This window comes from Phaethon aethereus, assembly GCF_964289735.1.
Source record: "Phaethon aethereus genome assembly, chromosome: 11".
NCBI classification, from domain to species: domain Eukaryota; kingdom Metazoa; phylum Chordata; class Aves; order Phaethontiformes; family Phaethontidae; genus Phaethon; species Phaethon aethereus.
Window position 1 is genome coordinate 6,168,099 of NC_138587.1, and position 26,150 is coordinate 6,194,248.

Consider the following 26,150-nt stretch of genomic DNA (forward strand, 5'->3'; position numbering starts at 1 on the left):
CATCTGTATTAAAAAACCGGCACAAAGGCTTGAGTGGGGAGGATGGGGGACTCTACAATTGCCTCCCATTTGTCATATTACAAAAATATTGACATGATTCTTACACTTGTTAACATGTTTCAAATCATCTTCCTTCGGCACCTGAGCACACATGTAACATCCAATGAAGTTTTTGCCAGCAAAGATTACGACATGGTTGCAAAGGACTTCTAGGCATAGGCTAGTGAAGTCTTATATTTGCAGCACTGAGCTCATCATGAAACAGCAATCAGTAGCATTTTAGACTATATTAGCTGCAATAATCTGGTCCTCCAGCTAAGCAAGAGACTTGCTCAAATTTTACTGTAAAAACATCGAAACTATCTCAAAAAGTTTTGTGCTTCTCAGTTATTTTTGCTATGCTTTTTGCCCTTTCTACACAAATGAGCCATAAATAACATTATTCCATAAAGTTACAGCTTACAAAAAACTGCTTTGTATTCTCCAAAGGTCAATTATTCACTGCATGCATCAAGCAAGGGGGGGGGGGGTGGGAAAGGTAGTTTTAATAAGCATAAACTAGCTAAAATAGTTCAAAAAAGAGGAAGCTAGAGGGACACAGGTTTTTTTGCCAAAATGTTCTATGCAAATATATATCAATCAGGCAGACACAGAGGTAGCAGTTGCATTTTCAAAGTGAACAGTTCAGAAAAGAAGATAAACATAACATTTTAACAATAAGCAAATATGCTTTAAAACAGAAAGTAAGCAGATTGCAATTCCAGTTTACTGAAGAATATGCACAGCGAGAGCTTATTACCTCTTTCTCACAGTTGGAGTTAAGGGTAAGCATAGCCATTGGACTGTTGGGTGCGCTGCTTCCAGTTCCAGGCGGCATGACATGGTCACCGGGCTGGTTTGGACATGGCAAGCTCAGGGCTTGGTTGGCATGTTTATTTGCTAGAGTGGTAGAGAGGTACTGCTTTACCTGCTGCCGCTGGGCTTGCTGAATGTGGTACTTGGTTGGATTCTCAAGGTGAGTCTGCACCTGTATGACACAATTTAAGAAGTGTTTTATTGTTTTACATCATTATATATGCTATCGATTTGAGCTATACATTTGTGACATATACTTCCCAGCTAAGCATTTGACTTAAAGTACAAACATGTGCCGCTCCATGGAAGTCAACAGCGCTTCACTAATTCACATTTGATGGCAAGAAATCAGTTTAAAAGCTAGTGTTTCAATAACTGACTTATTAACAGTAAACCAAGAAGTTCCATGTATTTTTCTACAACATGTGATTTCTCCCTTAGGACCAAGTTTTCCAGTCCATACAGATACTCCAGAACAGACGGCTCTCCATTCAGACCTTCAGCTACATGACATTTAGTTTTCACTAAAATATGAAGATTAATTTCACTTATTAGTAGCTACCAATTAAAACCAAGTAGTATGGATTGCTATCCTTTATCAGACATCAAGTAACAGAAAGATCAAAAGGTTTGTTGTTGTTCCAGGTTTTCGGGGGGGGGGGGGGGGGGGTGTTCTTTTTTTTTTCTTTTTTTTTTTTTTTTTTTTTTTAAGTGATACATTGTTTGAAAGAAAGGAATACACCATTTTTTTGCCTGCAAATTATTTACATCTCAGATATATGGCCTAAATCATATACAATTAAGACAGTCTGTTTATAAACACATTATGTAAATACGATACAAGAAAAGAAGTGTTTCAGTTCAGATCAATCACTGTCTTCAGCAACAGCTATTTTTGTATTTAAGATAAGCTTTTCAGTACTTAAATTTTTTTTATATACAAAATATGAAAAACCTCATACTAAACTATTCTCGCGCACCCTAAAGAAGCAAGAGAAGGCAGGCAATTTTTTTCCATGCAAAATTTTCACTATATCCCAGAAACTCTTTGTCACCTTTCTTTGATCATTAATGTTTTTTACGGGAAGGTAGAAAACAAAACAAAAAATAATAATACTCTGATAAGTTTTTTTTTGTTTTAAAACAGTTCCATTAAAGTGACTTTTGCTATTGCAAGTGACCATGTATTACCCCACTTATTTTTGTGGAAGAAATTAAATAAAGCATACTAGATACCAGTGGAAAAGGATTTCCTGTATACCGTAAGCCTTCTTAGCAACAGGTTTTAAAATAAGTCTGCAATAACAACTCACCTGATAATGATTATACTCAAGCATTTCCAGCATATTACTTATAGGCTGTGAGAGAAGCGACTGCAATATCCTTTGCTCTACGCTACTCCAGTTTGAGGGATTCACATATGGAAGCACCATAAACAACCTACCCCAAAACAGCAGAAGAAACTTGAACACCACCGCTCAGACTTATAGTAACCTACGCTAATTAGCCACGCATGTAGAGAAACAAACAGTTCACACAGGGGCTCTTCTTGGAAGCTATGCAAGTTTAGCCCTAAGTATTGGTATTATTTTTTTTCCCTGGCTTTGACGTCATGCTTTTTCATAAACATAAAAGGACCTTTTAAGCAATGAGCTATCAAAGTCAGATTGACAGTTCGCTCAAGGCTAACTTTCTATTCATCTTTCGTTCCAGTCGTACTAATAGACAATGGTATTCTTCTTTAGCAGTAAGGTTAGAAGTTTTTAAGTACAGAGTAAGAAATAACTGAACAAATGCCCTAAGAGCCCAACACATATCCCCTGGCAGTGGGGTGCGCTGGATAAACCCATGCGGCTACGCAGAAGCTTCAGCTTCCAGGCGCAGCAGTCCACCGCCATGCCCACGCAGCCACCAACCCACCCAGGACCTGCAGCTGAACACAAGGAATTGAAAATGCGCTACCGTGTCCTCAGCCTCCCTGCTGCTTCAGAGCCCCAGCCTACAGCTGGAAAAGGCTTTCCAGCTCAGGAATGGTTGGGTCCCAGGTGCACTTACCTGCACTTGTACGCAATCATGGTACTGCGCACAGTCCCTACGCCTTCCGAACTTACTTTTTCTTTCTACCCAACTCCTTGAAAAAAGCTTGTACTCAAGCACAGGCATCAAAAGCGGCTCAACGTGCATTATTTTCCAAAGTCTCTGCTGCAAAGGGAAGCACACTTAAGACAGTTTCCAGCGACTTTAATCTGCTTTGTGGCACTAAATCGCAAGACAACATAATACAGAAGTCTGCTGCGGTAAGTACAGCACTTGCTTTGTCAGTCCCAAACCGCATTATCAATTTTCCTATCACCAGTGGTAAGAGTTACGCTACCCAGATAAGTCTATTTTTCACTTAAATTTTCATCTTCCAAGTAGATAAAGTTATCAGTAAACGAGTTATTTTCGTAAAACTTAACTTTGAACAACTTATCTTTATTTTAAAAACAAGCCCTACTTGTCTCACAGAATTTGCACATTCCTTTTCCTCCACGGGCATCAGATACCACGGCTGCTCTCCCTCGACCATGCCAGGGGGACGGGATGGAACAAAGCCTCTGCACCCATCTCCAACTCACCCTCCATGCTCCCAGGAGAGGGACCAGCAAAATTCCAAGATCCACAGGTTAACTGTGCATCATCAACTATCATATTATTTGTAATATATACCAATACACTGAACTGACTCCACTACATGTCAAGTTCTGAAACACACACTGCCTAATGACAGGACTTTTGTCGGCAAAACATGTACTTATTTCACAAGAACATACTTCCCCAAAGATTTTGTTGTATTTTCCTACATTAGAATACTTTGTGTTATTTTGCTACTCCATAATTTTTTTTTTTTTTTTTTTTTTAAATGGGCTGTGCTGCCCTCAGTATGCCAGGGAAGACGAGAGGATGTGAACCTTAAATAAAGGAGCTGCATTCTTTCTCAAACTTTTAAATTGCAGGTTTCAACATAACACAGAAGTGGAACTATTCTCCGAGACTTTTAGTCACTTCACCTCACAGAAAGAGATACATCCATCTGGAAGCATTCTGAACAGAGTTACTCCGTAGACCCTCTTTTCATGTAGAGTCAACTCTTGCTACACAGGGGCAACAAGTGACTCTGAGGAAATTCTTTTACTGTCAGGTGTCTGGGCTTCAAATCGGTGGCAGCAGAGAAGATGCTCTATTGCCTTTACAGAAAAAACCTACCAGAAAAAACATATTCATTATACACTAGATATGCACAGTTCTCCAAGGATGTGTCACCTTCTCAGACAAGTCCAGTAGTGAACTGAAGACCACAGAGAACTGCCTTTCCTGTCATTAAATTGCTCCAAAATGATGCAAAGGAGAGGATCGGGGGCTGGACATTTCCTTTTAATCCACAGCTGGTCAAATATACCTTCACATTTGAATACAAGAATACACAATTATTCTCCAAATGGAGGAGAATGTGACATAACTCTTCCCACCCTGCATGTCAGTGCAATGAGGACAGGTGATCCCAGAGGATGGAAACAGCTTCACACATTCCTTCTTGGACAGGACATGCTACAGAGAAGGCACGTGAGAAACTTCAACTTCACTGTGTCACTTAATGCCCTCTTGAGCTGCCTTCTGAGTTTCATCATTGAAATCTGGTGGGGACTACCTTTATGAACTCAGTGCTTTTTGTTGAGACTAACTCTGTCTTTGGCCTAGAACATCCTTTTCTGCAGTCTCTACATCAAAGAGAGCCCAAATGTGCCTACTTGGGCAAATGTCCCAAGACGTACCAGTCACGGTCAGCCTGTAGATAAGCCATAAAGCAGTGTTACTTTCTGACAAAATCTCTCACAAGCAAAGAGCTGCAAAACAAACCCCAAAACCAAATTCCACTACCCTGAATTTGAGACCATGAATAAAAGCTTTGACAATTAAGATCTAATTTTGGTCCTCAGACCCTTCTTGCCTTGGGGGTGAAGAATAGTTCTTGTTGTTCTTCCAAATTCATGAGACACAAAGTGCAAGACGTCAATTTATTGCTTTGGACACAGTCCCCAAGGAATGCGTCTGAATGGGAACATGCAAGAAAAATGGAACAACTTGAAACAGAATCCTCTGGATCTCCAACCATCACCAGGAATCTCAACCCAAGCTTTGCTGTAACATTACTAAACTGAGTAGACTATTGGTTTTTATTGTTTATTGGCAAGCAAGAAGTAATGGAAGTATCATCTGCAGAACTTTGGAAATTATTTAAGACAAGGTGGCAAAACGAGCTAAATTTTTCACACTATAGTAATAGAAGAATTTGGCTACAATGATGAAGGATGGCCAAGTGGCAGCCTACAGCCTGGACTCAGAAAAGAAACAACCTGGAAGAAGTCTGTACTTTCAATTTATATTCAGGTGCGTTTTCAATATGCTTGGTTATCAAGGTTATGCTTACATGGGTAATACAGAGTAACACTGCCTCAGAAGTAGAGGCCCAGAACTTGTTTCATGCTAGAACAGCCTCCAATGGGAGCTCAGCAGCCTCTCCACTATGTCCATGGGCTGGCTCCATGCACAGTTAGAACTGTCACTGCATCAGATACTCCTGCACCATGACTGTCACAGGACAGCAATTCAAGCTCCATCCATTCTTGCCATGCTGACACTGAGCTAGTGAGCTGCTTCTTGAGCTGAAGCACTGAGAAAAGCAGTATAAAGAAGTCAATTTGACTGTACCCATATGTAACCCAGCTTAGGCACTAAAAGGCTGAGCTGGGCTGGAAACGTTTTGGATAGAGCCACGCCGATTACTCAACACTTGTCCTCGCTCTTTGGAGTACCCTGGAGAAAAACATTCTCTCAAGCAGGGGAAAGGCTTTCTCATACCTTCACTAATCTCGACATCTGACTGGTAATTCCAGCGCATGCATTCAATTCAAGTATCTGAGTAGGGGAAAAACAGTTCCTGAGAAGCTGCCTATTTTCTTCCACATCACAGAAACAATAGTAATAACCCATATGTGTAGAACAGATTCTTCCCAGCCCTTGTATCTAGCATCAATCAAGCAAACATTTAATCAATGGCTTTCATTAGCTTTAAGCATACACACCATATCAGGGGGAATTTTAGGTGTACTTCAGACTACATTCTTCAAAATCCTTATATTGTACTACACATCAGTGACAAGACTCCTGAGCAGACCCACATACTTCCTTCATTTTGAAAAACTCAAAATGTTTCCTGTTCAGGTGATGAGGGGCTCAGGAATTTAAACACAAAGAGCAGCTGCGTGCTTAAGCACAAAGCATACGGCTCAAATAGTTCCTCTGTATGAAGCCAACACAAGCAACTGAAACAATACTTCCGATACTTGCGCCTTCTGTCAGGTCTTCTGGGAATCACTCAGACTTAATTTACCAATAACTTGCTAATGATGGCAAGAACTTGGAACAGTGCTACATGGCAACAGCAATACACCCCACGCCCAGCGGGTATGCATGGACCGAATCCCTTGTGTAGAGGCCTACGGGAGGGTTGACTCTTGGGCAGGCACGGGGGCAGGGAAACCTATTGGCTTGGCCAACGCATTTTGCACAGTGTAATCCAGCAACTAAATGGCTCATGATTAAAATAACAGGGAACTTATACCAGAATAAAGAACAGCAATTAGCTGTGTGGCTTTACTACCAATCATCCTCCAGGAAAACTGCAAGTTTGTAGCATCATAGAATCATTTAGGTTGGAAAAGACCTTTAGATCGGAGAGTCCAACCGTAGTTGGAAGTTGATTAATAACTGTATGATCAAGCTTTGACCCACCAGTACTTCTGGATGAAGGTAACTAGGCTAAGTTAGTTGGCCTGTGTTACTTATATTCTTATGGCTTTGATTTCTTTGAAATGGGCAACTGCAGGAAGCAAGCACAAACCCAGCGTATCTTGTGTTACGAGTATTTCTTCAAGGCGGAACACTGCTTATTGGTTTTGCCATCTACAGTTACGACTTAAATCACAATGTGTTACTTGCCACATCTCCAAGCATCACTGTTTTCAAATTTTCTTACCATCCAGGGAGAAATATGGGGAAAATTATCTATTTCAGTGTGATCACAGAATAGTTTTGTATGAACATCCTTAGGTGCTGCATTATTTTTAAAAAACAAACAAAAAACAACCAAAAAAACCCCACAAAACACCAAAGTTATAAAACCCTAAAGCATTTAATAGTAGTTTTACTCACTTGCATCTTTCCTGTAACTATTGAACAATTTAACGTGCAATTTCATCGCCAAAACTTTTCCACATATCCAGACTTCTGGTTTACTCATGTTCTCGCAACATTTGCATGAAGTGGGAAAAAAAGCAACCAGGCCAAGTAGAAAAAAACATCAGGAAGAAAACATTAAACGGATTTGAGGAGAACAAAGCCCGTTCTGAACTAAGCCACACTTGAAACCCAAATGCCCGAGCAAGACCTGTCCACCCTGAGGACACGGATCATGTCCCACCCCAGGAAGCCCTGCCAGCACAGGTCTCCTCACCCCCCAGGCTCAGCTGTCTCCTGGCACAAGGCCTTCCTTCACCACCTCTTGGTCTTCCCGACTTTTCATCTCCCCTTCTTTTCAAGGCAGATATCCCACTCCCATCTCTCTCACCCGCTCTGGCAAAGGCCACCACCACTCCAAAGCCCCATGCCACCCCTGTGCCAGGGACTCACCATAGGTCCTGCCCAGAGCCTGCGCCATGCTCAGCCTCTGCCTCGCTCAGGCCTAGATGCTCAGACAGGAGCCATCTGTGCAGCCAAAACAGCTTCCCCTGCTCTCCTCCTCCCATTTAAGCTTACGGGACACAACACCCATCTCCTAACAAAAAGCGAATTGCTAAGAACCAGGACATGGAGTTAAGCAGCGGAGACCTCACGCCTGTGCACGCAAAGCTGAAGATGCCCCAAATACTCCGTTGGTGCAACACAAGTGACGAAAGGCCATCACGGCGCCAGCAGCTCTGGGCTGCCCTGCTCCTCCAGCCCCCACGAGCTGGGAAGGAGCATATCCCCGTTCCCCAAACCACACAGAAGGAGATTCTTCTCACCAAAAACGTCCCTGAACCTTCCTGTGAAAGTAAAGCCAAGCCACTTAATGCTTCATTTAAGTAGATACAGGCTTGAGCACAGGGACATACCAGAGATTTACAGAGGACAGCTAACCAAGGCAGAATAAGGCTTTTCCACTCACTCCCACTTTTTTTTTTTTAATTAAAAAGACCATTTGTTTCAAGTAAATTGCCTTAGGACTTACAGTTTATAATTACAAATAAAATACTTTTTGGTCAGTTTTCTCAGTTCAATAGAACTTTTTGTTGCTTAGACAGCTAAATGTCATGGGATTTTTAAGAAAGGTTAAAATTCTGTGTCATTTAACAATTAATGGCATCCAAAGAAAAACGATACAAAACCACATCCACTGAAGTGTTTTGCAAGGGCTACAGGCTTCAGTTGGGTCCACTGCAGCAGAAAGCCTGTTCAACATGCTAGTCCAGGGCTTCAAAGCTACTTTTTAAAGCCGCTTCCACCCATCACTTTAAGGATAAAAAAAAAACAACAGTACCAGCAACAAACTGTTTTCTATGACTTTGAATAAAAACAGAAAGCTGTATAAATAGGTGTCTATCCTTTCAGGCTAGGAAAAAAAACAACCCGAGGAGAATGACATCTGAGAAAGATAATCAATTAGTGCCTCTTACATTAAGAGTGATTTATTCTCCTGAAGTTTTCTAATCCAGGTTCAAGACTCTGCAAGTCATATTCACGACAGCTTGATCCACTAAGTCTGAAAATCCTAAAGACCATAAAAAACTTTTAAAAATTATTAAAATATTGATCATGGGTTTCACTGCAATGCCGGGAAGAACCCTTCTACAACCCAGCTCAGAGCAATCCAAATAGCCATCCAGACAGTGGTTTAACTCATTCTCCAAAGACACTTTCCCACATGCTGCATTCAAACATTAAGCAACAGCATCGCATTTTTCCCCCTACGGATGTCAGTGCCCTGAAGTAGCTTCACATGAGAAGTTCAGTCCTCTTGCTTTCTGCAACCTTTCCTCATTTCAACAGCTACCTCAAATGTAATCCAAATTAAGTTGACTGGGTTGTGACAGATCATTCCCCACAGGGCCAGATAAACCTATTCAGTAACTTTTCCAGCTGCCCTTCTCCCTTCCCCTTCCCTTCCTCTTTGCTAGACCATATTTTTCCCCTTTCTTTTAGTCTATAACCCAGGAAGAGAGGCCAGAAGAACACTGACCAGAAAGCCCAAGAACAGGAAAAAGGTGAAGTGTTACTTGTATTGACTGGGGAATGACAGGCAGGATGAGTCGATTCCAGTATTTTACCTTAGGACATAGCCAATGCAAGGAAACGACATCAGTTAGCACAATGAAGCTCCCTAGTTACTTAATTCATCCAAAAAAGCCTCTCAACTTGAAAACCAAGGCAGGTACGAGAAAGTTATTTAAGATCTGGCATCATGATTGCAGTCTAAGTGAATCCAACAGTCATCTTCAAGCACAAATAGTTATGGAAAAGAAAAGGCACATTGTACAGAATGAACATCATTTATACAACGCGGGGTTGTTTTGCCCATCACCAAAAATTCCTCTGTATAACATGACTTTTCATCCAAGCGAAAGACATGAAGCAGACAAAAAGAACAAAGTTTTTGTGGATTAGTATTTAAAAAATGTGCTTTAGCTATAGAAGCACATGACAACAGTATATAGAGAAATTAAAGAGAGGTTAGCCAAATTTGCTTAAGGCGACAGGAATTGATGTAATTTGCAGGTTAGTGGCATGCTAGCTGCCATTCCACAAGTGTCGCTTTCAGACAGGGTTCAGTCCTTTGAAGTCCTGCATTTTTTTTTTAGGAAACCAGCATTTCAGCTGTTTACTTTCTCAGACACATGCCATAAATTTTTACTTTTATACAGCTGCTGAGAGGATACCAAAAAGCATCGCAACATTTTAGGACAGACAAATAATTGACTCCATAAAATGTCAGGCACAAATCTTTTGCTATGATTTCACCTACCCGAGGTGCTTCAGAGCGTAAATATTTTATGACTAACAGGCAACAACATCAGCCACGCAACTGCATCTGACAGGCAAGTTTGAATTATGGTACTGCCACGGTAAAAAGCTTAATTCAAGCACCTCATATTTACGTCCACTTCTGCCATCCTCCTCTCTCAGAAGGATGGTGGGCAGCACTTTCATCAGCACTAGACGGCTTGAAATTGCTCACAGTAAGACACGAATGACTCCTCCTTACAGGAACTGTCAAAGACAGACATAAAGTTGCTTCCAAAAGCGCTCTTGCAAGACCTGGCGTAGAGAGGTGAACTCAAAAGGAAGCAGAGTCATAGGACTACAGACATTTCAGCTGCCCGAGACCCCAAAGCCAGTACAGGCGGTCTGAAGCCACCTCTGCTCCCAGCTTCCCCTTGCAAAGCCTTTCGTAGCCCAAGCACAATCCTCCGCCCTTCCGACAGCCCAAGCAACACCAACACAAGATTTACCAGACCACTCTAACACAGCTCACTATTGACTTGAAAGAGTCACTTTAGAGAGGTAGAAGTATTTGTCCAACCTTATCTTCCTCCTAAGGTTGCCAAGCACGGTGTTACCCAGTGCCAGCTTTGACTTGCAGTCACATATTTAGAGCCTGAGCAAGACTATCAGTTACATTTCACAGGGGTTACTAATCCCGCCACCATTCCAGCCCTCAGTAACCCCTACTAGACCTGCACGACAGAGTATTCCACTTCCAGGTCTCTGGTTCACTGCAAACCTGCTGGAAAAACTGGTTTCTTAATGACTTCGCTCAACTGCATTTCCCATGGCAGGGAAGAGCTGCAGAATACCGACCCTTCTCCCCAGCAGGACCTTGACAGGTCAGACTACTACTTAAATCACATCAACCTTTCACATGTGCAAAGGATTTAGAGATTCTGGGTGTATTTCTAGAGCCCATACCCGAGCATGCACTTTGCTATACAAGAGGAGGAGCACGAGTTCTTCCTCAAGTCCTGCAATGCCCTGAGGAGGTGGTTTCCACAGGTGAGAAGAGGCATCCTTCTCCACACCTGCTTTTGCTCAGGTTGCTCATTTGACAAATGTGAAGAATGCAGAGAAGACTGGGTAAAACTATGGCACATTTTGTAGAAAATGAACAAAGGAGAAAACAGAAATCAGTTTTACACAAGATGCTGAGTAAAAAGTAACCAGAGGTAAGCTTAAAACAGAAGGAGAGGCAGCACAGGCTGCCTTTAAAATAAAAATCCTTATTACCAACTTCCTAGTGACGTGGAGTTATCCACACATAGAATGGGACAGGTTGTTTGCTTGTGCAGACTCTAACAAACAAAATTCAAGAAGCTTCAAGTCTGCATATCAAAAGCAGATTTTAATGCAGAAAATCTACTTTGCCCCTGCATGGACTTGTCTTAATGTGTGTCATACACCACTGACTTTTCACAAGTGAAATTTAAGCTAAAATAGGCTATTTTGCCCAAATTGTAAATAAAAAGTATAAGAAAGGGAAAAAAATCCAACCCGTTACTTTCATAAATTTTAAAAACCCATACCCTCAACACTGGTCTTATTTGTCACTCTGAGGTTTGTGAAAGGTTGCTCAATTTTATAGCATGAGAGACACAGTTTTGAGCCAAGATAACTTCAAATGTTGAGGAATGTAATCCTCAGCACTTCGGGGCTAGGCGAGAAGTGAGTTTGATTTAAAAGTCTTTCAAATCCACAATGCTAGCTTGTGAGAAAGAATTGGTGTTCAGAACATTGCCTGTGGGCTACTGAAATATTTATTTACAAAATTTCAACATTCAGCACTGAAACACAAGATAGGGAGAGAGATGTAAAGATGGCACTAGATCAAAATATATCAAACACCCAAAAGCCACAGACAGAAACAGTTGTATCCTTCTCTTTTTTAAATAAAAGCTATTTGTAAACTCAAATGCAACTCTTAGATTATTATATTCAAGGGAAAAAACCTCCCCACTTTGGAGGCACACTGCCTATCAGAAGGACATCACAGAATCATAGAATAGTTTGGGTTGGAAGGGTTCTTTAAAGGTCATCTAGTCCAACCTCTACATCTTGTTGCATACTTGTCTAAAGACATCTGCACTTGTTGCATACTTGTCTAAAAATGATCTAGGTGAAAGACTGCTACACTCATTGTTCACATAATTACATGGGGACTCCGAGGTTGGCAGAGAGCTCTCAAGGTCACTTACAATGTACATATCAAGAACATACCACTAATCGCGACCCAAATGTGAAAACATAAAACAAATACACCAAACCCAACCAGTGCCACGCCGTGAGTGCTGGAACAGCTTGGCCTGTGCATCTAGTGAAAAGCCTTGCTACCGAAACTTTTAAAGAAGCATCCAAAAATAAGAGTGAAAATAATTTCGAAAGGACCATTTATTTTAACAAACCACTTGGCAACACACTAGCTACAGCACAAAGGACACTTGTTCTGGAACACGCCTGTTTTGAGGCTATCTGCTTTACAACAAATGCACAGCGCCAGGAGAAGTTAGCAAGACAATGAAGATTTTGTTAATTCAAAACGGTTTTACGCTGTTAACATGCCCTGAGCTTCTACATGTCACAGTTAATAAAGAATTAGAAAGACTTAGCCAGGCTCTACACCACTTTGCCTACAGCTGATGATGTCTCATGTCAGCCCCAATACGGAAGGCTTGAATAAGCAGAAGAATAAAGCAGTCTAGATGCATCCATTTTATTCACACTACTAATACGAACATTAGACACAGCCTAAAATAATAAATTACTGACTTCATTTAAGTGAAGGAAATGCAAGCTGGCTTACCACCGAACTCCTTGATTTTTATCCTTCTGCTCAATGAGCTGTGATGTTATTTATGACTGTATTAAAACCTACTGAGTTATAATAAAACAGTTTCAGTACCTCAGAGTGCTTGATCATCATGTTTGCTAATGTAAGATAATCCAAGTCACCTTCATGCAAACTCAACTGGCTATGATCTGAAGCATTCTGCTAAATACCAGAATTTGAATTTTTGGGGGGACTTTGGCAAGCCACAAAGGTGGGTACATTCCTTGTACAGGGTGGCGAGCCACTGCTCTAGAGGAGAATTAACCCTGGGGCCAAATTGATGGCATAGACCATCAGAACTGAAAGCCAACAGTGCCAGGGTTACTTCTGAAAGGTGGTGGCTCTTCCTAGGGAGTGGAGTGCTAATGTCTGACACTTCCATTAGGCAACATTACATCTTTTATTCCTGACATCTCACTTACCAAGTAGGTGCTACAGCAGACATCACAGTAGCCGCAAGACATTAAAGGTAACAACAGTAAGAAATTAAGTATGCGTACTCCACTCTAATTTTAAACCCAGAAACCACAATGAAACTTAAGTGTTTTAGTTATTTCTTAGCTAAAAGAATGTTGCCATAATACTTCTGTAACACAAAGACATATTTAAGGCAAATAGCCATTAGGTTGCATGACCTCACCTCAACACCCCATGATCTTATTCCCACAACAGTCAGACAGTAGCTATCATCTGGCTCCCAGAAAAAACAGGACTAGCATCGGCTCATTTATTTAACAAGGATGCCAACATTTCAGCCCTTTTAAGATCTCAGGCCTTCCGTACATAGAAACATAGCATCATGATCTATTTTATACTTACAAAAACAACGTCCAGCCTCTCGGCCATTTTTGTAACCTTCCCCACACCTGCCCCTCCATGTCTTCCAGAGATGAGCTGTTGAAAACCCTTCTCCTCATGTTATTTCACATATGGTAGGCAAATAATTAGTTACACTGTGAAACGAGAAGCTCCTGTCCACATAAATGACCCTTGATCAGGCCAGAGGATGGGGCGCTGGCAGGACCATCACCTGAACCGCTGAAATGTTTGACAAAAAGTGAGTTAGCTGTCAGTAGCCCTGTTTATATTGCAGTTGTAACAAAAACCTGCACTCAGAATCATTACTTCAACAGATCCTGCACAAGCATGTTCCTTTAAAGACGGAAAAATAGGTTACATAAAAACTAGTCTAAACTTCCGCTGTGATGCTCGTCCAGCATACACACATACAGCCTGGCACAGCAGCTTTTTCAGCACGTGAGCACAAATAAGACCTCCAGCCTGCAAGGGGCTACAGCCTCCTGATTCTCCATGGCACGCAGTCCTACCAAGGCTGGGGTTAGGGCTCTTTCTACAGGATTGGAATCGTATTTTATGACATGACACCAGACAAATTCCACCTTCCCAAACAGCTTACAGAAAACTCCTTTCAGTGGTTTCATCTGAACTTCAAAAAAGCACAAGCCAGCAACTCACCAGGAGAGGCACTTTCACAAAACACAAAGAGTGTGTGTTATCATTCTCGTTCTCCAAAGGTTAGTTGCAAATAAGAATTGCCAAGAAATTCAGAAGTAATAGTTTTGTCAGATCAAAATGTCTTTTGAGAAAGAAATTCAGGGCCTCCAGGCTTGGTCTCAGAAGAATCCTATTTTAAACCACACTTGACCCACACTAATGTAACCCTTCAAATGCTATTACAAGAACAGAAATACGTTCACAAGGGGAAAGCGGCATAGTATCTTCCATTAAAGCCATATTTCTCTATGTTTAAAAAAAAAATATCACACCTCTCCTTTTACACTGAAAAAATACAAACAACATGACATGTATTTTACAACGTACCTTTCATCACTGATTGGTAACATACACAAAGTTTTAGTTACCCAAAAAATAGTATGGGAACACAATACAATTCAAGGCAACCAGATGCTAGAGTTAAAAGAATGTAATTAGAGATTAGATGCAGATTAACTAGATCCTAACTCGATCGTCCCCATCTTCCTCACCCTTTTCTAAACCTCAAGTATAAACCCATTTCAGCATATCACTACTTTACAGGGCGGAATAAACATTTTGAGAGATCTTAATGCTTCAAAAATGCAAATAAACTCACACTGAGCAGAGTTTATTTTAAATGAAATAAAGTTGTAACACAGGAAACGTAAGAGTTTGGCGTTTTTTAATGTCTGCTAGGAGCCAGAGGAGATGGCAGTACATCCACGACAGCAAACAGCTGGGTTTTGACAATGGCAGGCAATAGTTGCAGCCAGTCCCGCGGACACCGCCGCTAGCCGCACAGCCCCAGGCAGCGCGGCGCAGGACGCGGGACCCCGCAGGGGAACGGTTCAGAACACTATATGCATTTCAAGCCGTTGATGTCAGACCAGCTCTAGTCTGCCCTCGCAGACTGGGCTCCCAGCAGTGGCTGGAGAACACGCGGTATTTTCGTTTCATTTCCTCCGACATGAATCTAATTAGTACTCATCAACAGCATCGAGCAAAAATAAGCTACCATGTAGTAAGTGGGGGCAACTGGGAATTCACTTCAAAAGCGCTCTCCTGCTCCACGCTGGAGGCAGAGCTGGCCGGAGAAGGTGTCGGCGCTGATGTCCAGCTGCTTGTTCTTGCCCTACTGCATCAGCTCACTGCTCTTACCCTCCGTTACGCACGTACAGCTGTTTACAGGGCTACACTGCCCCCGGCAATCGAAACCACTATGCTGATTTAAAGAAAATTAACAAAAGAGAAAAAAAGTCACCTTTCCAAAACCAGGCCTTCTTTAAAATCTCAAACCGCCCCCCTAGTCCCACATCATTTCTAGTGTGGCCCCACAAACGCACATATTGGCGCAACCACGGGGGCATCAGCCACCTTTGCTGCCGCAGTCGGTGTGTCGTGGGACCATACCCAAAGAATAGAAGTGGGCACAAATCAGGAATTGAATGAGTAACAGCCAAAGCTGCTTCTGCCTTACCCCATCTGGTGGCCTATTGCTTATATACAGCTGGTAGCAACAGCTGTGTAGGAGAAGAAAATGCAAAGCCGGATTAACTGTGTTCCTCTAATAGTTACCTGTCATTACTCCCTGGGTCCTGCAGCAGTCAGCACATTCCTCACTCCGCATCGAAAGCGGAGCGTCTAGACACTGTATGCTCAGATCACACAGAGCCATCAAGAACTGACTCAGTCCTCGCAGCCTACCACCTTTAATCACAGCGGATAAATAGAATTAATAAATTTTCTTGGGGTAGGTGCAAGTTCAGAGAAAAGGGTTTTCTAAGGATAAGTCCTGGGAACTGGCAGAAGCCGTGGCTGGAAGCTTCTTCCTCGATACTTCCATCGAACACCGCAGGGAAAGGCAGAAGGCAATTCTGAACAGTGACCCATATGGGAAGCAGCACTTTGCATAGAGCAGCCACATTGAATAGGCAGCACTCTAGACCAGAAGGCACCACTTTTCTTTCCTCAAAAAGCCAATGTATATTAGAAAAGGATAAACTCTTTTGAAAAGCCACAGTAACATGATTAAATACTATTTTTCCTTTTACACAGCAAACCATACAGGGCTGCACCCTTAAGGAATACATGAACTTTCATGTGAATGGAGCCCATTAACTGCCATGCAATGAATGGTGCCTGTGGTCCAGAATTCATTTCCTTTTAGAAAGCAAAGAGGATAGAAAGCTTACTATTGCTACACACAAGTGCTGACTCATCCAAGGTCATTTTACTCCTTCCCTGAACAAACTGTTTCTTTGAGACCCAAGCTATCATGGAATTTCAGAAAAGTATAGTTTTGGTGGGAGTCATGAAGCAGAATTGTAAAATAGTCAAATTAATACTACAGTAAATTAGTATTAGACTGGTCAAAGGATGACTTTTCAATTAGTAAGTTATGATAATATAGATGATTGCTGTCTTTTTTTTTTTTTTTTTTTAAACAGAAGTCTCACTTCTCTGAATTTTCTGTTTAACAAGACAAGAATTATCTTTAAAGCATTACTTTAACACGGAGGGAATTAACTTTAAAGCAGTTCCTGAAATGCTAACATGGCTTCAGCAGAACAGCCCCACTTTGTATGAGGCTGCAGCAGCACCAAAAGCAGCTCCGTCCCGCCAGCAAAAACAAGCTGTCTCACCAAAAGCAGGTTTATCGGTACAGCTGCTATTGGGACAGCGATGCTGGTTAAGGACAACAGCTCTCTGGATCACTGGTAAGGATAAATTGGAATAAGTCTTTCCTGAGAACATCACACCTTCTAGACAGGATGAGAAACCAAAACCCAGAAGAAACAAGCCCCCCCCCACACCACTCTAAAGAAAAAACAAAACCAGAGAGAAGTCACAGCCTTAGGTAGCTAGTAGAAACCCTCTTAAAGACAAGTTTTAGTGTGCTGCCTACAGGTCCTAGACAGGACCTTATAAAGACCTGGCAGAAGCAGATAGGCTCAATCTTGAAACAGGTTCTTTTCAAGGAAGGGAGTATTTTTTAAAAAAAGAGACTTGCCATTAGCCGTCTAAACAGGCGACCATTTTCCTCTGAAAAGGACAGGAGGTTTTAATTCATAGCCAACCATAAACTGAATTTTGATTGTTTCAACCAGGAATTTCCTGGTGATTTTTGAGAAGGAAGCCTGAAGCTTTGATTCACCTCCCTTGACATACAAGCCTCCTCTCAAATTAATAAACTAATTTTGATTCCAGGTCAGAATAACTTCTGGTTAAAATATGCTGGTTGTGGTATTGAATGTAACAGTTTACTGGCAAGTCCCTTCATTGTAACTAGGAACGAAAAGGAAAAGCCGGTGTTAGACAGGGAGGGGAAAATACTCTGAAACTCACTCTTAGGATTTTCTGGAGCTTGCAGCAATGAACCCTTAAGCATCTTTAAACGGTCTGGCCTGGGTGCCTGACGGCTGCCGAGTCTGCAAGCTCAGCTCCAGCGACGGCTCCCAACACCGCTGTACGTTCAGCATCCGCAGCTGACGCTTTTTGCCATGTTCAAAAGGAGAGGATAGATAGACGGATAGATAGATGGATAGACAGATACAAGGAGTACATGGCCTAAGACATAAGAACAGCTTTTCGAAACAGTGGTTTCTTTAAACTCACGAGGCACGTTCCTGCTGATGTCAATGTGCTCGTTTGGAGATACGGCACAGATCACAGCCAAGTCGGTAACAAAAATGCTGTTGTCAGAAACCAGGACTTCAAGTAGGTGGGTGCCTGAAAACAGCTGATGGCTTCTGGGTTGTGTAAGCCACATTAATTTAGAAGTACAGTAATATTTACTGCTTTTTTTCCCAGAAAGCCATCACATACTTCTTCAAATTACTTTTCTTTCACTGGCTCACACTGTCTACAAAAATCAGGGTTCGTAGCACAAAAAGCAGGAAGGGGGATATAATTTGACACAATAGAGTTGTGTCTTACATAGCTTTGAGGATTGTGAATGTTCAATGAAAAACACACTCCAGTTTTATCGCTTAAGCTTTTTTAGCATTCTAGTCTTACTTGCTGAACAAGTTTATTACTCCTACTGGACGCCAGTAGCAGGTTTATTTAAAAAAGGCAGCCTGCCTTTCACAGACTTTCTAGCAGTAATCGGTTTTCACATGTAATAACTATTACATACAGCATTTAACTGGTTAATGGCTTAAAAGTACCTCTGGGACATTAGCTGGTGAAAATAAAATACAATAACACAAGCAAGCAACACTATTAGAATAATGTGTCAAAACAGTTTTTAACATTTGAGTATTAGCCTTCATCAGAGAAAGGAATAGTCTAGAAAGATGACTTCCCCAGCAGCTGAGAGCTTTCCCGAGAAATAACATACACTCTTGGAAACCGTAATGCCATCTGCTGAGAGATTATGAAAGTGCAACACAACGAATGACATACCTGAGTGAGTTCTCAGTGCTTCCCAGCATTTTGTGTACCCCTTTAGTTACTGTAATATTGATGTTGAAATGCATGCTGCTCGAGACCAAGTTCAAAAAGAAAAATATAAAACCTGCTTGAATTGTGAAAGTTACCCAAGAATTTTCAATAAAATAGCTGGAACTTCAATTACTGATATCCAGCAAGTCGAGGACACTAACTCACAGCAGTCCACAACAAAATGTTGTTCCAGGATGTTAAAAATATGTAAGAATATGATGTGCAAAACCCAAACTATTAATTTGGCATGGACATTCTAACTCTGCAGAATATAAAATAAATAAAATAAATTAGAGTGGCATTTGTAGGTGGTGGCGGTTTGTTGGGGTTTTTTTGTTTTTTTAAATGCTTATTTTCTGCTCCACATCATTACAAGCTGGAAAAAACATATCTAGTTCTAAGTCAACTTAAACTATAAAAGTTCATAAACAAGTAGGTAACCGGCATCCAGTAGAAGTGCTTCTAGTGACAACCTGCAGGATTGAGCTGTTACCCCAATAGCCCAGCGTTCTACCTGCAAGTCTTCGGAGGCAGCAAGTTATTTTTGTAGTTGGTAACAAAAGAATTGCTGAGAACTAAAGATTGGCAGAGTAATATTTCCACAAAGGCAACACCACACCCCCCCCACTCTGTTGGTTTTTTGGGTGGTTTGGGGGGGGGGGGGGTGTGTTTGTTTGTTTGTTTTCAAATTTACCTATCTGCCAAGCATATAAAGCAGATACGTGGTTTTGCTGGGTCACAGTGGCAACAACACAAGTTCCCACAGAATAAGCACTGTCCCCGGGAATGCAAAGGGGATGCACGGAACATGAGTGAGGGAGGATGTTTTTTTCTCATTTGCACTGAAACACTACATCCAATTCTGCCCCAAACGATACTGATGAGTTAGAAGAGGTTCAGAAAAAGTCTTCTAAAGGATTCAACATCTGGCAAGCCTACCATAGGCAGAAGGCTAGCACAGCCTGCCTTTCCTCTGTCCCACAACGGTTTCAGAAATGTTGCAATCTCAGACTGACATTAATTATTAAAGGCAGATTTACGGTAATAGTAACTTAATTCATTAAGTCAGACAGACCTAACCAGATCCGCTGGCCTGCAACTGTTGCTGTAACAAATTCAAACTGGATGCTGCCATACAGAGATGTTCTTCCCAGAAAAGTGCAAAGGCAGCAGTGTATTGATCCAGTTCTACCCTGATCCTCTCATTTAATTTCCGAGTAACGCTATTCCTATCTATAAAGAAAAAGAATGAACACTGCATGAATATTTTCCTAAGCAAATACAAACCAGATGAGTTCTGTCCTCAATTCAGGCACAAATTTCCGCTACAAGCACTAAAGAGATGTGTTACTAAAATGGATCATTTTGCTCGAAGAACAATGTAAGACATGTAACTGGCACTCATTTCCCAGAGATAAAGGGTTAAAGCAGTTCCCCACTTCCTCAACTGGAGGACTACTACTATTGTAAAGTCTGTATTCAGCTGAATTCCATCAGGCCATGCTTTCCTAACACAATCTGACACGTACCTCTTCAATATCTTGGATATTTTTTCCTCCTCTCTGCCTCTCAGTAGTAGACACTAGAAAGAAATACACCCAAAAAGCCAAATGGTAATCCAAACAAAGTAATATTTAATTATCAATTTGGGGAGACTGATGACAGGACTGAATAATTTCTTTTTTTAAAAAAAACAAAATACACTTGCCAGGTCCTTTACAGAAAACACAATACTGTTTTTTGTTTCAAGTTCATAACTTGGCTCTTAAAGTAGTTGATAATGAACCAGCAGGCATTATTTTAAATCAACCAGTTTTATTAAATGAGCCAGAAAGGAAAGAGGTAGGGCTAATTACCAACATTCCTTGATGAATTACCTAGCGGTGTGTGGTAAATCTCTGAGCGTCTTTGTCTTTATCCCCAAATTTATCCCTTACTTATTTCTCAAGAGGTTAAAGGACATGGGGCTAATTAAGGAACCAATCCAATGACAGACAGAATCATTCAAGGTAAGGCCAGTTTTTACTCTTTCAAGCTTTTGCATCTCTGCCTGGTACTTCTTAATCTAATTTAAAAAAAAAAAAAAAGTTTTTTTGCTGTGGAGGGGGAGGAAAAGTGCTAATCTTGTCACGGTCAGGCAGGTTGAAATTGCCATGCAGTGCTGGGCAAAATGCTACATATTTGTAATTTAGCCAATAAGAAATTCCTTAAGCCTCTCTTGAATGGCAGGAATGTCTCCAGCTTGTCACTTTGAATTCATTCACTACACAGGTTCAGCATTTCGGAGAACAAGGCTGCCAAACTAGCTGAAGAACTAAAATACTTGCAAGTATACATAACACCGAAAGATTACTTTAAGCAGACCTAGATGTTAGATTTTAAATGTGAAAATTTACCTAAGATGTCAGCAGAGGCCTCCCTAGACTTCCACCCAACTCCCCTGCTCTCCAGTGCCACGTGTCACTCCAGGCACTATTTTCTGCCAAATTAAGCCATGGACTCGACAAACACAACTGCAATGACCAGCACTCACCCTCTTCATGTGTCCTTGGCTCAACCAGAAAAATGGAATAAGAGGGTTTTTAAATTAATGTTGACTGAAAAAGGACTTAATATAAGCTGTTAGCTGGTGGGCTGCGGAGCCTCATCAATGCTTTTAATACCCACAACTATGGGCACCTACAAATCTTTAGGAAGATTAAGTCATCTTCTGCAGCTCCGAAACAGCCACTGACACATGGTGAACCACCATTTTCCCAAGGTCTGGTAACTCGGCTATCAGATAATACGTCTAGACCTGGGGGGTGAAGGGGTGAGGAAGTGCTTTGAAGCCATAACAGAACAAACTTAGCAAGCTCTCCTTAATTTTGTGGATGTTATCATGCCAGCGGGAAGACAGCAAATCCTCAAGACCACCAACTAGGGTATAAACCATCAAGGACCTTCAGGCGATCAGAGCTTGGACCTCCAGATGCCTGTATAATTTTGCGAAAACATACCCTTTCCTCCATGTCAAAAAGGTTATTGCAAACCAGCAGACAACCACTGTGAACTTGCAGGGTGACAGCTCTGTGACAAGGAGCAGTTTCTCAGCTACCTTCCCGCTCGGCTGCTACCTGCGCACCCTGCTCACAGCACCATTTGCCCAGGCACTACCTTGGCTCCCCAGCAGAACAATTCAGCAGCAGCACGGTTTGCACCTCAAGTTAGGGAGCTCTATTTTGCACCACAGGAACCACAGCTGAAGAGCCACGATGGAAAGGTCCGGCACCTTCATCAGCAACAGCGTTTCTCTCGAGAGCTAGGCAACACACATATTTGCATCCATAGGAAAAGGACATTTGGGACAAAGGGTGAAAGCAGTGTTTTGTAGAAGCAGTCAAGCAGTCAGATACTTGTACACAGAAACATGTTGCCCCCTTGAATTCCATGCATTTTTAATGTCTAATAACCTAGGTGTTAAGCAAGAGTTTACATTTTACCTCTATTACTAACCACAGACATCTAGCACCAGTGCTTGTTTTGGAATAGCTTTCAACCCATTAAGCAAGCAAAAAATTTAAGGCCTGAGAGACACTTTTACTTACGTGAAGGCTTAGGAGACAAAGCAGTTTTTAGTGGTTCTGTAGTTAAATGCAAGTCTTTCTTTATGAAGAAATTGCTGTAGGCTTAAGTTACATGTACCAGTCACTGAGTGTAAGTAACCTTAGTTTAAGTGTTCTATCTGTAGTTCACCAAGACTCGGCCTGGCAAATCACTTGTTTAAGTTCTCAATTGCAAGTACACGCCATGCTTACTTAACACACCAGCACACACTACGATCTACCATTGTCAGGTTAGATTAAATTAACTTTTAATCAGATAAGTGTGTCCACAAACACACATTTGCTGTAGCAGATGCTACCACACATTTATCTCGACAGCCCATTGTTCCTGTTCTTCAGAACAGTGAGATAAGTCCCCTATACAATGAAGTTTTACGGTAATTATTACACCAAGAACACTACTGCTAACTGCACAGCCTTCCCTGCTAGGCAGGACTGCATTACCACCACAGGCCGCTCTCCGCAATAAGCACGCTGGAAAAGGACCGGGAAGAGGTGTTTTTGTGATATATGTCCATAGCCATTAACATCACTCAGAAGGCATGCTTGGCATTTCAAATACGAAGAAATACAGGGTATCCGACGCAAAGAGCTTATCGTGGTGGCGCATTTAAAATCTGAATGGACAATGACACGAGGGCGAAGGCAGGAGGCCAGCCTGGCCGCCTGCACCGCTCCAAGCAGCGCGGCCGCAGCCCTGCGCTCCTGCCAACGCGGGAAAGGCTGCTCTAAGGGACAGATGAGCATGAGCTGCAGCAATGGCGGGGAGGCTTTAAGGAAGAGGCGAGCAGAACCACTCTGGGATCAGTAGGGATCAGCCCGCAATACGAGATGGGCAAAAGCTCCTGCAATAATAAAGCAAGAGAGGAAAGCCAGTAAACAGCACCTCATTCTAGGCTTTGAAAAGAAGCGGTTTCAGCCTGCTTAGGACATCAGGTGAAAGAAGAAAGTCGACAGTGACAAGATATAGCAATAAAGAGCTGTATTTCCAGCATCAGAAGAGCAGTTGACATCTACCACAAAGACGGCAACCTAGGCAGTGCAGCAAGGGGGAATCCTAAGTGGGCTCCTAAGCGGCAGATAAAGTTTTAAATACCCAGTATATTATAAGCATTGTTGTACGCAAATACACTATTAACAATCGGTTAATAGCAAATAGTAAAAATGGGGTTTTAGCCTATATTTCTGTACGTACGTTTGTATATACACATCCCATTTGGGGCTGAGCTGCCCTGTTGGCAAGGGCAGGCACTATGCGGGAGCACGGAGAGGAGCGAGCTCAAGCTGCCGATCGCCAAAGCAGGACCTGCCTTGTCCAGACCCCCGAGCAAGGGAACTGTTTGCTCACTCTCCAGAAAGAAGGATAACAGGGACGTTGGCATCCTGAAAGGAACCTGTTATATATCATCTGCTGGTCAGGAGGCCTGCTTTTATCTTATTACCCGCAAAGCATCTATGCAGTGTCCAAAAGACATCTGCCCCACTGGAGGAATACGCCAGTTCACGCAGCAAACACCCACTGAGGGTGCCCAGCCAGCCCTCCCGGCTGTACTCGGCAGCAGCATCCAACATGGCCGTCTCAGGCAACCATCTCCCATCTCAGCACCTGTGCCAAACTGCAGTTACATTCTTAAATCCCCAACGGCAGACAAAGAGGGAGGAAGGGACATAAGAAGCCTAGCAGATTTCTTACTGTGCTATTCATTTGGTGTGAACACAGTCAGGAGGAAGGGCAGGTAAACCAAGCGCACTCTCTGGAGCGCCAGCATGCAGCAGCAGGGACAGGCTGGGGCAGGGACCACACCGTTTCACCACAGCACATCCAGTTCAGGCTTTCATCAACCCTTGTGCCACGACCTGGTACGTCACATTAAAAACGCGACAGCACAGGTGTCACCTCCATTCACCAACTGAGGAACACCAACGTGGGGGGGCAGCGGGAAGAAGTCTTCACCCTCAGTTTTCCACCTTCCATCTGCTTCGTGAGACACGCAGAGGCACGGATCTCCGCTGCCCACCAGTAACGTTTTCAATTCTGCAAGAACTAGTAATGTTTTCAAACGAACAGATTTGCAATTCTGTGGGCCGATCCTGGCCCTGAGCCTCCTTTCCCGACTCTGAGGATGCTCCAGTGTATCTCCTCCCATGGAGACATAAGCCGCAGCTTCTGCCATGCCATGCTGTGTTTTGGGCAGGCAGGTCCGAAGTCCTTAGGGGATTGCGTTATGCTTGTTCTGAACAGTAAACTCGATCCAGAAATCAGGCAAAACAAGGCAAACCGCACAGCATAGTTACAAGTCAATTTTTGTAACGTGTCTCAATGAGCAAACAGGTGAGTCCCTACTCCTCCTCCAGCCCACTTCCCTGCATTTCTGCCATAAGTTTAATTTCTGGACAAGTGCAAATTCTGTAAATAAAACTACTTTGAGACAAATGCACTTATTAAAAAAAAAAAAAATTAAAAAGAAGAGAGCAATCTTCAAATGCAAGCCTTAATCAGCATCTCAGGTCTGACTACTTCTACCAGCAGAACTCGAAGACTAACCCAAAAAACAAGTAGAGGATCTTGAAAGCCTTGCTTGTGAGAGTAAGGCACGATGACTGGTAATTTCAGCCTTCAGACTGATTAATTGTTTTTCTTCCCCTGGATCTTTTAGATGTTTTAGATGAAGGAAAATCCTTTTCCTTCTGTGTCTCTTAAAACCATGTAAAAGGTGGTAAGCCCCATACCTGTACTGCTATAGGGCAGCTTTGGTGAAGATTCCAGGGGAACATTACGTAAAACTCCGGTCATACAAGTCAACGTTTCTGCCTGCTGAACAAAAAATATCCTAAAATCATCTGCCTGGACTGACGTAGAAGACTGAGAACTACCCTACAGACGAGGCTAGGGTATCACTGCCTGTCAGAAAGGCAGGGAGTTGTCCTGCTGGCTGCCAGTAGCTTGGCAGGCAGCACCCAGCAATTCTACCACATGAACAGGAGATGCTCCCTAAATAACTGCCAACAGACAGCTGCCAGGACTACAGGAGAAAAGCTAATTCCATGGTATCAAGCAGGAAGACGTAACAGATGAAGTCCAAGACAGCTATAGGGAAGCTGATTAACAGACCAGCTTCACTACAAACTAAGAGCGTATTCTCTCAATTTCTAATAGCCAAGGATTTCATCACATTTAATAAATTTAAACTCTGCAAGGTATGGGATTAACAGCAGTAATATTTTGCAAATGGATGACTGAGGAGCAAAAGAACTAACCTATCATCAGCCCTCAGTGACTACAGGCAGGGACCTGATGCACAACCTCCTGAAGTCCTGGGCTAGCCCTGCTTACAGAAGTGCAGCAACCAGTTCCCAGAGATCAGCTCCGGAATGCTGAAGTTGAGATCTGCAGCAGTGCTCCTGCTCCAACAGATAAGGACTCTACCAGACAAGAAAATAACTGCAGTCAACAACAAGAACAGAAAGAACAGCTTCTTAATACCAATTACGTATACAAAACTAAAATACACCTGTATGGAAGAAGCTACTCCTTAAAACAACCCACTGAAGACATCTTAAGACAAACTCTCCGTAAAGAAGTTAACTCTTTTAAATAAAAATATAAACTCACTTTGTACCTCATTAAGAGATCCTGGTCCAGCATTGATAGGGCTTGGAACTACTCCAACGATCAACATCTTAAGTTATATGCTCCTATTTCCAAGGCAGAGCAAGAAGTTGAACTGTAGCAGAAGCAAAGAAACCCTTGTGACATCTCTCTGTACTGTTTGTCCTCAACTGCCAACAGG

The 26,150-nt window shown here is 42.3% G+C and overlaps 1 protein-coding gene across 6 annotated transcripts in view; it reads right to left on the bottom strand.

Moving 5' to 3' along the window:
* The window catches only part of MITF (melanocyte inducing transcription factor), a gene marked incomplete at its 5' end in the record, with an annotated part of 109,607 nt that overhangs the window by 19,798 nt on the left and 63,659 nt on the right, over positions 1–26,150 (bottom strand). For 3 of the 6 annotated variants that reach the window (XM_082004424.1, XM_082004423.1, XM_082004425.1), the window contains one exon: positions 800–1,027. In XM_082004424.1, coding sequence (XP_081860550.1) covers positions 800–1,027 — 228 coding nt within the window. Of the gene's footprint in view, positions 1–799; positions 1,028–2,168; positions 2,202–26,150 lie in introns of those variants that run through there. The other 3 variants (XM_082004427.1, XM_082004426.1, XM_082004428.1) reach the window with 2 other exon arrangements.